General features: G+C 37.1%; 1 protein-coding gene across 1 annotated transcript in view; it reads right to left on the bottom strand.

Moving 5' to 3' along the window:
* The window catches only part of CSMD1 (CUB and Sushi multiple domains 1), a 2,087,969-nt gene that overhangs the window by 202,654 nt on the left and 1,870,928 nt on the right, over nucleotides 1-14,387 (bottom strand). Inside the window, exon 41 of the mRNA XM_049902971.1 lies at nucleotides 9,933-10,142. Within this exon, the coding sequence (XP_049758928.1) occupies nucleotides 9,933-10,142 (210 nt within the window). The remainder of the gene's footprint in view (nucleotides 1-9,932; nucleotides 10,143-14,387) is intronic.

Below are 14,387 nucleotides of genomic sequence, written 5' to 3'. Positions count from 1 at the left end.
TTTTACTTCCTATAGCCAAGACTTAAAATTATCTTTAAGATTTTTGGCTTTGAACAATCCCGAGGTATATACTCTATAATGAGGAGAAGAGAAAGAAAGAAAAAGGAGAAAATATTCAACATCTCCAAATGCCACACTACAAAAAAAAGTCACTAACATTCTTAATATGTTTAAAATTTTAAAAGTATTATGTAAAGTCTAAGTGCAAATCAGCCCTGTGTAACACAAGAGGAGGATAAGGTAGAGAATTTTTATAACTCAATGCTACCTTTCATAGAGGCAGTCTCTCCTTAGATCTGGGAAAATAATTGTTCACATCTACCAATCTTGAGTAATATTTGTGTCAAGTGTTTAAATCACAGGCACTTCATGTGACTGCCAATGGAATCATGTAGTCATTTTTATAATCTTGATTATATTTGCTAAGATCTAATTACTTGATAATATCTGCACATCATCATCCAGTCTTCTGTGTTGAGTTAGAAATGGGGTGCATGAACTTGATATAATTTAACAAAGTTCTGTGTCTTGCATTCCTTATGCTCTGTGAGAGTAATTTAACTTTAAGACAGCTACATCTACTAGTAACACTTTTGACCTTTATACAGCCATAAATAAATGACAAGGTTTAAGAGAAACGTGCACACATACACATCTCTCAGAATGACAAGAGTTATTTGCATGACATGTATCTTTTTATGAGTTATTAATTATATCCTTAGCTTATAAATCATAAGTAGAACCTAAAAATGTTGATGTGGCTTACAAATTAGAGTTGTGTCATTTTGCCAATTTATAAATTTATAAAAGAGCAAACACTGATAAACTATTGAATTAAGCTTGAATATGTAAATCCCAGACATATGATTCTCTATCAGAAATCAAAACACCTGAAATTCATTTTCTCGTTCTTTTTCATTTAATGTGTCCTTCTATCTCTCAGTTATAGCAGATTCACAGCTTATAATTAAAACATATATGTTGTTTAGGGACTTTAAAAAAATATTAAACTTTATTTTAAACTTAGAGTCAGGTGTCAAGGAAAGAAAATATTCAACCAACCAACCATATATTTTGATTAGATGAGAACTCCTAAATTCAAATTCAAATGCCTCGGGGCAAGCAGGCAATATGATGCGCAAAGCTGTTCTGGAGCTGGAGAAAACTTTTAGGTAAATTAGGCTTTCCTACTCTGAAGGAGGCCTTCACTCAGCCCTTCCAGCTGATTGACCCCATATGTGAAGGCTGGGAAAGCTAGTCAAAGGTTTCCAGAATCTGATATTGGCAGAGAAAAACGAAAAGTAGATCTGTATGTGTTTTACTAATTATGTAAAGTCTAATTCTAAATGCTGACAACTAATTTTAAAAATATTAAACAGTTATGCAAGTCAAACACAGCCACGTTATATAAACTTTAGTCTAGAAGTAGACTTTTTTTTGGGTTTTTATTGTTGTTCTTGGTAGCTCACTCTTAATACACTGACCTAATTTGTAAATTTGGAGCTATGTAGACATAGCCTTAATGATCTTATTTTGAAAATATCCAAAGAAATAAAACAAAAAAACATGCTTTTGAACTATGGAGTTTAGAAGTTATATAAGATAAAATATAGTCTCAAAAATACATGGCAAACAATATTTGCATGAAAATCTATATTTGAGGTTTTACAGTGTCAGCATGAAACAAAGTATTAAATTTATATTATAGTATTAAATAGATTCAAAATCAGGAAGATTTCTCAAAAGTACTTGGTGCCTACTGAGTTAGTAAATTTAAATGTTTGCTTACGGTTTGAGATACCTAATTATATTATTTTTCTATTGATTTAGATTTTAAGGTCACGATAATTAAAGAAATGAAAACACTGTGTAATAACCAAGTTTAAAGTGATGATCATGAGTTAAATATTCAATATTTAACAAAATATACTTCACATATTAATATATTGTGCTATATATTACTATATGGTACCAGCAAAAAAAAAAAAAATTTTTTTTTTTTTCCACCAGCAGGGCTCCTTGAATAAATGTAACATTGAGACTTAATGGAGAAATAAAAAATTAGACAAAATAAAGAAGGGAGATATAGAGAAATATGAAAGAGAAGCATGGAATTCATAATAAATACCATTAAAAATTTTAATTTGAACATACATCCAGGTGAAGGTGACAGCTGTGTTGAAGGGGAAAACGTCACTTCTTCCAGCTACCTGCAACAGCTTTCTAAGGACTGTTGTTACCTTACTCCTAACCCCTAGGATTTATTCTTCACATTCAACAATTTCTCTTTTGCTTAAAATCCTTCAATGACTTCACATTAAACCTGGAGGAAAATATGAATTTGTCCCAATCAAAAACCTCAAACAATCTGAATTCTGTAAACCTCTCAGACCTCATTCTCCCTCAGGCCAGTCTTCTCCCCATGTAGAACACTTTGACCATAAGCTGTCACTTTCTTAGCCTGAGAAAATCAGATGTAGATAGTTACTTGACAGACCTGATATTTTAACAACTAACGAAACGATCAATCTTCTGTGTATGTATTATAAATCTAAGATAGGAAAACAAACAAAAAGAGTGGCCGAGCTGACTGCAGTGACAGGGATCACAACAGAGTAGCCCGGATAGAGCTGGAGAAAAATGTAGAACAAAACTCTAAGCCACAAAAAAGACTAGACTTACTGGTCTGACAGAGACTGGAGAAACCCCAAGAGCATGGCCCCCAACACTCTTTCAATTCAGTACTGAAGTCACTCCTGAGGTTCACCCTTCAGCCAACAATTAGACAAAAGGAGTCTAAATGGGCACACCAGCCCAGGGACAAGGATGAGAAGGCAGGAGGGGAGAGGACAGCTGGTAAGGGGGAACCCAAGGTTGAGAAGGGGAGAGTGTTGACATGTCGTAGGGTTGGCAACCAATGTCACTGAACGATACGTGCACTAATTGTTTAATAAGAAACTAATTTGTTCTGTAAACATTCATCTAAAGTACCATAAAAAAATAACCTCCTATGCGCTAAAAAAAAAAAAAGTGGTGTAATTCTGCAGACTAATACAAAGAATGTAACCAAAACAATTTTATTTTCTGTTTTTTAAACACAGTACATATTAGAACTTCATTATTATTTTTCTTTTTCCCTGTCTAGAACTCTGTGGTTATATGCATACATTATCTACGTAAATTAGAATAATTTCCCTTGTAAATATTCAAAATATCTTAATTTTATTTTAAGTTGAATCCAAAAGTGTGAAATGTTACTGAGTTCTTCAAAATGCAGAGCGTTGCCTGAAAGAGTAATAGTTAAGTCATCTCAGCGTCATCTGCATGTCAGTACTGCATGGAAGAACTTTAAATATGTGCTAAAAACATATTCAATGTTTATATACATATTTTTTTTTTCTGTTATTGTTCCTGTTAGCTTAAGATTTATAGAAAGAAGAGTAGTGATAAAACCTGAAAGTGGTTAGGAAATTACAAAGGCCCCGTCCAGGGCCCTTATAAATTAGGAGAAATTACCTAGAACTTCTCTTTCAAAGAAACAAACCAAAGCAGGCTGAAGAAGAAAAACATGGACATAATGGGAGGAAAAATGAGCTTTACTGGGATTTCATCAGAATATAAAAAGTTTCAAATAAGTCAATAAAGCCTCGAAGCAGGAATTGGAAACCAGAAAAAGTCATGGAAAAGCTATTTCTTGACCTCTGTGCTTCCTGATATTGTTAATATTTGCTATAATCTTAACTTGAAAAAATATGCTACCTACTAGTTTGTGTTTGTCATTTCAGGAATATGACAATGGTGATAGTATAACATTTGAGTTTCATTTTTTAGTTTTATTTGCTTTTTGGTGGTCACCTAATCACTTTAAATGTGAATCTGTAAACTTGTAAACTGAATTTTAAATTACCACAGGTAACTTTGATGAATGGTGTTAGGGACTGAATTGTGACCTCTTGTCCTAACCCCCAAAATGTTGAAGTCCTAGTCCTTGCCCCAGTTACCCGTGAATGTGACCTTATTTGGGAAAAGAATCTTTGCAAGAAAGAATCTTCCCCTAGAGCCTTTGGAGAGGAAATAGCCCTGCAGACCTCCTGAATCCTGACTCCTAGCCTCCAGAAATGGAATCGACTCGATGGCACTGGGCTCTGGGAGCCTCCAGAAACGTGAGGCAATAAATTTCTGTTCTTTCAAGCCAGCCATTTTGTGGTAATTCGTTAAAACAGCCTAGCAAAGTGCACAGATGGAAAATAAGATAAGGGAGAGAAGCCTGGAAAAAAAAACAGTTCTTTTCCCTCTCAAACCATGCCCTGTTGACGAAGTCTGCTAATCACAGTTTCTGACCCATGTAACCCAAACCCGTTGCCGTCAAGTCGATTCTGACTCAGTCGGAATTCCAACTCATAGCAACCCTATAGGACATAGCAGAACTGCCCCATAGAGTTCCCAAGGAGCAGCTAATGGCTTTGAACTGCTGACCTTTTGTTTAGCATCCAACCTCTTAACCACTGCTCCACCAAGGGTCCCACGTAACCCAAAGTGAGCTAAAACTAAATACCTACCCACTTGGTGCTGAGTATTGGATTTAGGAGGATCACATGACCCATGGCGGTGTGATAAGAATATGTTCCCAATATGTTTAGAAATGGTGCCAGGGCAAGGGAGCTCTGTCCTTGCTGGCTATGGCATGGTAGGACGTAGCCATGCCCCCCTTCTGTACTAGAACAGACAAATCTGACAAAGACAAACAGAACAGGAGCAGAGAAAAAACAGGTATCATGATGTCCTAGATTCCAATCATGCCTAAATTTAGCTGTAATCTTTGTTTTTTGCTCAAGCTAGTTTGAGTCCGATTTCCATCATTTGCAATCCAATGAAGGTGAGTAATGTAGGCAGTACAGGATCTTTGTTCCCTAACCTTATTGACTCATCTATGGAACCCAGGTTATTCCGAGAATTTTGTTAAGATTATATTTCACTATTATAATTATTACTAATTGCATAAGCATAACTATGCAATTTAAAATGAACAGGAATCTAAATATGATACTTTAGGTTCTTAGTTTTAAGATTTGGGGTATGATGAAGAGAAAAATGTTATTTTTGTAAATAATCATTAACTTTTTTTTTTTCTTTTTTAATGTTAGCTACATTCAAGGTACTTGCAGGACTATTTAACACACATGGGTGGGACCGCCATTGCCTGAGATCGTCCCTTGGATGGTGTTTTCTGATAAGCACTGCGAATCCTACTCTCCTTACAAAACTGGCACTTCTTTGGCTTAAAATACAATTTCATAAAGAAGCCTATTTAAAAAACAAAAACAAACAAACAAACAAAAATGAGCATTACCGAGCCTGGTCGCATGGTATCTGTGTCAGTATCTCCACTGACCTGGATTGACTGAATAGTTTCACTAGCAATATCTGGAAAAAAGTAGGACTAAAACAGGTTTAATTTAATGAGAAAGTTACCACATAGAACTTAATAAAGATAGTCTCTGTACAGGTGCTTCCCCAAATATGCAGCAGAGCATGAAGTCCTTGGTCATCTGGAGCGGGGAAGAGGAGCACGTCGGTGCCTGTCACAATTACACGATGGGGACCTACGACGAGCCAGGGGCTGTGATTTATGCTGAGCAGGGGTAAGCACAGACATAGTCCTGCCCTCATGAAATGCATTCCTTCTGATAAGACACTTACTAAGCATAAAAACCTACAATTCATCTCTTATTTTAAGATGTCCTATGGTATTTTTTTTTTTTTTTATATGGTATACCTGCCAGTTTAGGTTAACAAGTTGGGTTGGTTTAGGTTATATCACAGCAGAAAAAAAGAGCCCAAATCTCATGGCCTTGAACTTAGAAAGCTAACTTCTTGCTCTCACTTGGGACAGCAAGGAACCTCTACTCAGTGGAACCAGACTGACGGAGCAGACATTATGCTGAACATTGCTGACTACCATTAATGCAGAAAAGTGGGAAAAGTGAACCAATTCTTTTTCTTAAAGCTTCTATCCCAAATGACAGTCACTCACACTTCATCAGCCAAAGCAAATCACATCATGACACTTAATCTTAAAGGGTCAAGGCAGTGCATTGCTACCCCATGTCTGGAAAAGGGGAGAATGGGAAATACTAGGTAAACAGCGGTTATGATTACTTCACACGGAGAAGTACAATGTGAAGTGGAGGTTCCTAACAGGTAGATTTAGCCTACTCTGGGTGACCAGAGAATAACTCCCTCATGATATTTTACATAAATTAAGTCCTAAATTATTAATTTAGAGGGTGAATGAGGATGAAGAACATTTTAGATTGAGAGAACTACACAGCTTCCGGGAAACACTTTAGGAAGGCAATATGACTGAAGTGTAGAGAGCGAGAGGTTAAGAGTAAAGAAAGGGCTGGGGGACTTGCCCTGTTGCAGATTTTGGAATATATTCTGTCTTAGTCATCTAGTGCTGCTATAACAGAACTACCACAAGTGAATGGCTTTAACAAAGAGATATTTATTCTCTCACAGTCTAGTAGGCTAGAAGTCTGAACTCAGGATGTCAGCTCCAGGGGACAGCTTTCTCTCTCTGTTGGCTCTGGAGGAGGTCCTTGTCATTCATTTTCCCCTGGTCTAGGAGCTTCTCAGTGCAGGGGCCCTGGGGTCAAAGGACGTGCTCCCCTCTTGGTTCTTCATTCTTGGTGGCATGAGGTCCCTCAGTCTCTCTGCTCAATTCTCTCTTTTATATCTCAAAAGAGATTGGCTTAAGATGGAACCCAATCTTGTAAATTGAGTCCTGCCTCATTAATATCATAGGGGTAGAGTTTATAACACATAGGAAAATCACATCATATGACAAAATAGTGGACAATCACACAATACTGGGAATCAAGCCAAGTTGGTACATATTTTGGGGGGACACAATTCAATACATAACACATTCTAAGAATATAGGAAAACATACAAAATGTTTTAATGAAGACAGGGACAAATCATATTTGCTTTTTGGAATTATGGGAAAAGTAATAAGAATAAACATGGTAAAACCTCTAAGAGATTGACAGTTCTCCAGGAAAACATGAGATTTGGAAAAATAAGATAGATTCCAGAGATAAAAGAGAAAAGAACCAAAAATAACTAGTCTTACAGCTGAAGCAAATATGTAGAATGTATACTCTTTCCTACCAAAATGGAGAAGACTGGAACATGAGCATATCTGGGAAGGAGAGTTGTGAGCTCAGTTTTAGTCACACAGTTCAACCACCTATGTTATACCACATAGAGATGTAGGGAAGTGATTAGATATCTAGTTCTGGAACTCAGTGAAATAACTGTATTGCAGGTATAAAAGTGAGTCATCAATTACTTGTTACCACAGTCTTTGAATCCATGAGTACTGATGATACTCGGTGAAAGTGCCTGATGAATATGTAGAAGGACTCCAACCAAACCTTGTACCTGAAGTTGTTATTTAGTAAAGGATAAAGAAGCAAAGATGATAAGGAGCTGGCTAGTTACAAAGCAAAAAATAAATAAACAAAAATAATAACAACAACAAAAAAACCAAAAGACTGTATTGTCACTGAAACCATCTGGGGAAGGGTGTTAAGCCAGAAATGATTAGCACTGTTGAATGCTACCAAGAAACAGGAGAAATAAAGAGTGCCCATGGGCATTGGTGCCACTAGGGTTGCTGCCGCTCATCGTCACTCCCCTACGGACCTCCTCCCATACCAGACCACACAGAAGCTTTAGTGTGTTTATCATCAATTTTAATCATAGAATAATACGTGATAAATATAGTTGTAAACTGCTTAAATGTAATATGTCTTAGATTGTACGAATACCAACAACAAGGTTGTTTAGTAGAATCTTTCTACTCTGGATTACAACATTAGTAGTTAGAACTTATTAGCATCTGAGCGGAAGCCTTTTTTGATTTTTCTTCTTCTTTTCCCTTAATTACCTCTTCATTCTCAAAAAAGTTATTGGTATAGGTTCACAAACACTAATTACCACAATACTATATAAAAAGAAAAAAAAAATTTTTTTCTTTTTATAGCTAAAACACCAGAAAATTTGACAAAATCAGCAACAGAAAACACCAGCATCAAAGAAAACAACAGCACGTGCTTGCAATGCGGGCAGATGAAATCATGTGATTCGAAGTGTCACTGTAGTTGGCTAATAATGGCAGCTCTGGCCAGAATGCATTAGAACGTTCAAAAAGTAAATCAGCATGGAGTTTTAGCCTTGTAGGTATACTGATACATGTAAACTCTGTTTATGAAAACTGTTTTTGTTGTTAAAACTAAGTACAGGGGTATTTTTACAAAAAAAATAAAAATAAATTTCTGCTGAAACACGGTACAAAAATTTTATAGACAGTCATTTTGGTGTTACCTCTTTTGACAGTATCACGTGGTATGGTCCGCACCCCCGAATCTCCCTAGTGACACCACTGCCCATGATATTTAGTAACACGAGAAACTACTGAAACGGGAGATCATGTCGGTGGAATGACATTTTAAGAGCCAGATAAAAATGGTAGAGAAGTTAGTAAGAGGTATACACATTGAGAATGTTGGCATAGGTACTTCCTCTGAAAATTTTTCTTAGATAGTGAATGATGGAGGAAAATATGGAGTCAAAGGTGCATTTAAACTTGTACAGGTAAATGTGTTTGTGTGTGTGTGATGTGCGCGTGTGTGAGAGAGAGAATATTTGAAACCCCGCTGGAAAAGATCTAGTAGAGAAGTAGCAGTTAACAGAGTAGAGAGAAGATAATCCCTTGCTTCTTTCTGAAAGAGTGGAAGCAAAGTATCTAGAGAGCACAGCACAGTCAGCATGAGCCTGAAGTAGAGGAGCCTTTTCTCCCATTTGAACAGGAGAGAGAGAGCAGAAAATACGGGCCCGTGCAGGCAGACCTGCAGACTTGTTGTGGGAAACTGCTTCCTCTCTGATGTTATCTGTTTGTATGTGACTTTCAAGTAGGAGATGACACTGTTTTCTGAGAGGAAGGAGGAAAAATAAAGATGGAGGCAATGAATGGCAAGATGGGTAGGTAGAGAAATTCCGGCAATGTTTACTGATGTATACCTCATTGGTCTAGCCACTATTTCCTTCTCTGTTTTCCTCCTACCTGGATGCTATGTTAAGAGACCCCAATTTTGGAAATCTATATTTATATTTTATGTGTTAAGTACCAGTTTAATAACAACATCTAAATTCAATAAAAAACACTAGCCTCTTTAAGTAAGAGAATATTAACTCTGTTTTTGAGACTGGTCTATGCAATTAAGGAAAGCAAGTGATTTAGCCATATTACCAAGGGGGAAAAAAAAAAAAAATCCAGGTGCTAGTTTGACATTTTCAACTTAACTTGATTTAACAATATTCAAGAAAAGGCCAGCTAAATTACTTTGTGTGAAATGAATATTTTGAACCTTTTCACATGTCAGAAATGCTTTGGTAATGGTTGGTTTAAACTTTCCTTAGGTATCTTATATTCGGATTGATTAAAAAAGAATAAAGTTCAATCACTGACTTTTTTTTTTTCTGGCATAACTTGAACATGACTTTGATAGTACTTATAGCCATTGTCTCGATCTGAGACAAGGCACAACTATACAAGAGACGCCGTCATACCCAATTCCGTCAAGAGTTGGTCCCAGACAGTACAGTCCTGAAGGCACAAGACAAAAGTACCAGTGGCTAAGAGGGACTCAGGGGCAAATGTGGGCAGAAAATGCATGTGAGGTTGGCCAGGAGCGAGTGGGAGGTATGGGAGGGAGAGTGGATGAAGTTGTGATATTAATTGTAACCGATTATACTGTCCATGTCTGCATTACTGCTTGTGTTCACTGCACAAGAACAACAGCAGCTCCCCGACTAATCAGGCAACATTTCATTAAAAATTATCCCAGTTGGATAAGTTTTACCTTGGTAAGCAAGTTTAAATCCCTGCCGGTTCTGCGAATGGTCGCTGTAGAAGTGGATCAGTGTTTCATGTGTTGTACTCAGCAATGCTGAGGGTAGGTCCGAACCACTGAACTGCCCAATCATAGGGCTGGTGTGATATGGTCCATTCTGAATTTCCAGATAGTCATGATTCGCTTCGGTAGAGAAATTCAGAAACTGAATATGTGCACCTATGGAAAAATATTCAAAATTAATCAAAGTTAATATCATATCAACATTGATACAATAAAAGTTTGTCAAAGGTATTGAAACTTTATCAATTTGCCGAAATAATATCTTGATATGAGACAGAACAGTGTAGAAGATAAGAGCATACATTTTGGATCAAAACAGACATTTGTTCAATTTCACCTCTGCCACGACTAACAGTGTGATCTTTGTCAATGTAATTAGAATCCATCAGTCAACTTATTGGTGGAATATGAATAACAACAGCACCTGCACCACAAAGCTATATGGGCACAATTCTTAGAACGGTGATTGGTACATATACTCACACCCATGATTTTTCATAACTGCTAGTATAATTATTATAATCATATATACATATTTGTAATTGCATGTCATATCATGCATGTATTAATGTATTGCTTTGTTAAAAAAGAAGCCCACATAAGTCTAAAAAATGCAATAAACTAAGTTGCTTTTAAACCAACTAAATGGCCAAACCACTGTACAAGAGGTATATTAGTTAACTAGTGATTATCTTCAATGTGTTACACACACAAAACAGATTATTGATGTAAGGAATCCAATCAATAAAATACACTTTAATTGTCACAATTCAATCTAACAGTCTAGCATAGTTCACCATACCAAAAAAAAAGTCCAAATGGTCAATATTTCTGATATCATATTAATCTGTGTATGTTGTTATTGTTAGGTGCCCTTGAGTCGGTTCTGACTCACAGCCACCCTAAGTACAACAGAACAAAACACTGCCCAGTCCTGTGCCATCCTCACAATCATTGTTATGCTTAAGCCCATTGTTGCAGCCACTGTGTCAATCCATTTCATTGAGGGTCTTCCTATTTTTTGCTGACCCTCTACTTTGCCAAGCATGATGTCCTTCTCCAGGTACTGATCCCTCCTGACAACATGTCCAAAGTATGTGAGACATAGTCTCCCCATCTTTGCTTCTAAGGAGCATTCTGATTGTACTTCTTTCAAGACAGATTTGTTAGTCCTTTTGGAAGTCCATGGTATATTCTCCAACACCATAATTCGAAGGGGTCAATTCTGGTCTGGTCCTCTTTATTCATCATCCAGCATTCACATGAATATGAGGGAATTGAAAACACCATGGCTTCAGTCAGGCGCACCTTAGCCTTCAAGGTGACATCTTTGCTTTTCAACACTTTAAAGAGGTCCTTTGCAGCAGATTTGCTCAATGCAATGCGTCATTTGATTCTTGACTGCTACTTCCAAATGTGTTGATTGTGGATCCAAGTAAAATGAAATCCTTGACAACTTTAATCTTTTCCCCATTTACCATAATGTTGCTTATTGGCCCAGTTGTGAGGATTTTTGTTTTCTTTATGTTGAGGTGCAATCCATATTGAAGGCTGTGGTCATTGATCTTCACTAGTAAGTGCTTCAAGTCCTCTTCACTTTCAGCAAGCAAGATTGTGTCATCTGTGTAATGCAGGTCCTTAATGAGACTTCCTCCAATCCTAATGCCTCATTCTTCTTCATATAGTCCAGCTTCCAGATTATTTGCTCAGCATACAGACTGAATATGTATGATAAAGGGATATAACCCTGACACACACCTTTCCTGACTTCAAACCATGCAGTATCCCGTTTTTTCTGTTCAAACAACTGCCTCTTGATCTATGTACAGGTTCCTCATGAGCACAATTAAGTGTTCTGGCATTCTCATTCTTTGTAATGTTATCCATAATTTGTTATGGTCCAAGCAGTGGAATGCCTTTGGGTAGTCAATAAAACAGGTAAACATCTTTCTGGTATTCTCTGCTTTCAGCCAGGATCCATCTGACATCAGCAATGATAGCCCTGGTTCCATGTCCTCTTCTGAGTCCGGCTTGAATTTCTGGCTGTGCTCTGTTCACGTACTGTTGTAATTGCTTTTGAATGATCTCCAGCAAAATTCTACTTGTGTGTGATATTAATGATATTGTTTGATGATTTCTGCATGCGGTGGGATCACCTGTCTTGGGAATAGGTATAAATATGGATCTCTTCCAGTCAGTTGGCCAGGTAGCTGTCTTCCAAATTCTTTGGCATAGACGAGTGAGCACTTCCAGCACTGCATTGCTTGTTGAAACATCTCAACTGATATTCTGTTAACTCCTAGAGCCTTGTTTTTCACCAATGCCTTCAGAGCAGTTTGGACTTCTTCCTTTGGTACCATCAGTCCCTGATCATATGAACAAATCCACCTTGGAAGAAGTACAACCAGAATGTTCCTTAGAAGCAAGGATGGCAAGACTTCATCTCACATACCTTGGACTTGTTATCAGGAGGGACCAGTCCCTGGAGAAGGACATCATGCTTGGTAAAGTAGAGGGTCAGTGGAAAAGAGGAAAATCCTCAGCAAGATGGACTGACACAGTGGCTATAACAAAGGGCTCAAGCATAACAATGATTTTGAGAATGGTGCAGGACTGGGTAGTGTTTTGTTCTGTTGTACACTGGGTCATTATGAGTTGGAAACGACTCGGTCGCACCTAACAACAACAACCAAGCATCATGTCCCTCCCAGTGATTGGTCCCTCCTGGTGGCAAATCCATAGTAAATGAGATGAAATCTCACCATCCTTGCTTCTAAGGAGCATTCTGGCTATACTTCGTACAAGCCAGGTTTGTTCATTCTTCTGACAGTCCATGGTATATTCACTTTTCTTTGCTAACACCATAATTCAAAGGCATCAATTCTTCTGTCTTCTTTATTCATTGTCTAGCTTTCAAATGCATATGAGGTGATTGAAAATAACATGGCCTGGGTCAGGTGCACCTTAGTCATCAAAGGGACATATTTCCTTTTTAAGATTTTAAAGAGGTCTTTTGCCTCAAATTTGGCCAAAGCTATATGTTCTTTGATTTCTTGACTGCTGCTTCTACGGGCACTGAGTGTTGATCCAAGTAGAATGAAATCTTCAACAACTTCAGTTTCTTCACTATTTATCACGATGCTGTTTATGGGTCTAGCTGTGAGAATTTTCATTTTTTTCATGAACGCAAGGTTAGTAACCTTAAAGAATCAACTTTTTAGTAATCAGCTTTTCCTTAGTAACCTAAAGAATCAAATTATTTTTTTGGAGGGGTGGTGGTGGTAGAGTATGAGTAGTTTAGGGCACTAAACCCATGTTGTCTACACAGTTTAATAAATACCCAGTCACCCTTGTCATTGTGGATGGAATGTAAAAGCTGACACAAAGCAACCTGTTGGATTACTGACATTTCTATTGCTGTCCCAAAAGACCAGATAGGATGTAAAACTAGGGTGAGATTTGAACATTTAAAAATGTTTTGCTTACTCTTTGGGCATAAAATCAAGTAGCAGAGATATGGCTTCGTGTATACTCAAGTCATAGGTGCATATGCCAACTTTAGAAGTATTTATCCAGAGACAGGTTTTAAAATTCACGGAATAACAGTCAAGAGGGAAATTAAGGACGGCAAGCAGATCAAGCAGTGACAGAATTAAAGATGGCCAACGTATCAAAAGTATCAGAAATAGCAAAAGTGGCATCTTACTGATTTGGGATTAAACTTGACATAGAAGTGGAATTATGTCAATTAAAATATACTGAGCAAAATTAGCATTTTAAGCAGGATAAAATATTCAGCCATGTATCAAACCTTCTAATACATATCAGGAAATAGAACAGAGCCCAGCTCTAATCTGGTTTAAAATAGATTTACTTAACTGCCTAATCTTCAGCAAATTGTGTCCAATCTGACATCGTAAAGCTAAAATGAAGGGATTAAAATAAGCATAACCTAGTTATACTTTTATTATCTCACTGAATAATTTTTGAAAGGAATTATTACAACAGAAAAACCAATCTGAATGCCTATCTTTTAGTGGAATTTACATAGCATATTCTTATCTGATTCCAGTTACACATTGAAAATCAAATGGCAGTAAAGTGTCACCTGCCCAAAGGATTTCTGCCTTTGTGCTGTGACAAAACTTCAGAGTTAAGTCCTCCTTTTAATTGACAGAAGCTGCGAATATTAATTGCTCTATTATGCATATTCTTGCAATAAACATAGGCAAAACAGTTAACAGTTATGGAATTTAGCGAACATTCTAAAGATATTGTAGCTAGTCGAAAAGCATGGACATTTTGGACAACTTTGTGTACACTATTAGTGCAGTGACTTTTAAATAGAAAGGCAAGGGTAAAGCCTAAAAAAACTCGGTTGCATTTCTGTTAGCTTCGCCT

This window comes from Elephas maximus, chromosome 12 (assembly GCF_024166365.1).
Source record: "Elephas maximus indicus isolate mEleMax1 chromosome 12, mEleMax1 primary haplotype, whole genome shotgun sequence".
In the NCBI taxonomy this organism is placed as follows: Eukaryota; Metazoa; Chordata; class Mammalia; order Proboscidea; family Elephantidae; genus Elephas; species Elephas maximus.
The sequence above is the reverse complement of the archived record's forward strand: the minus strand, read 5'-3'. Positions and strand labels throughout refer to the sequence as shown.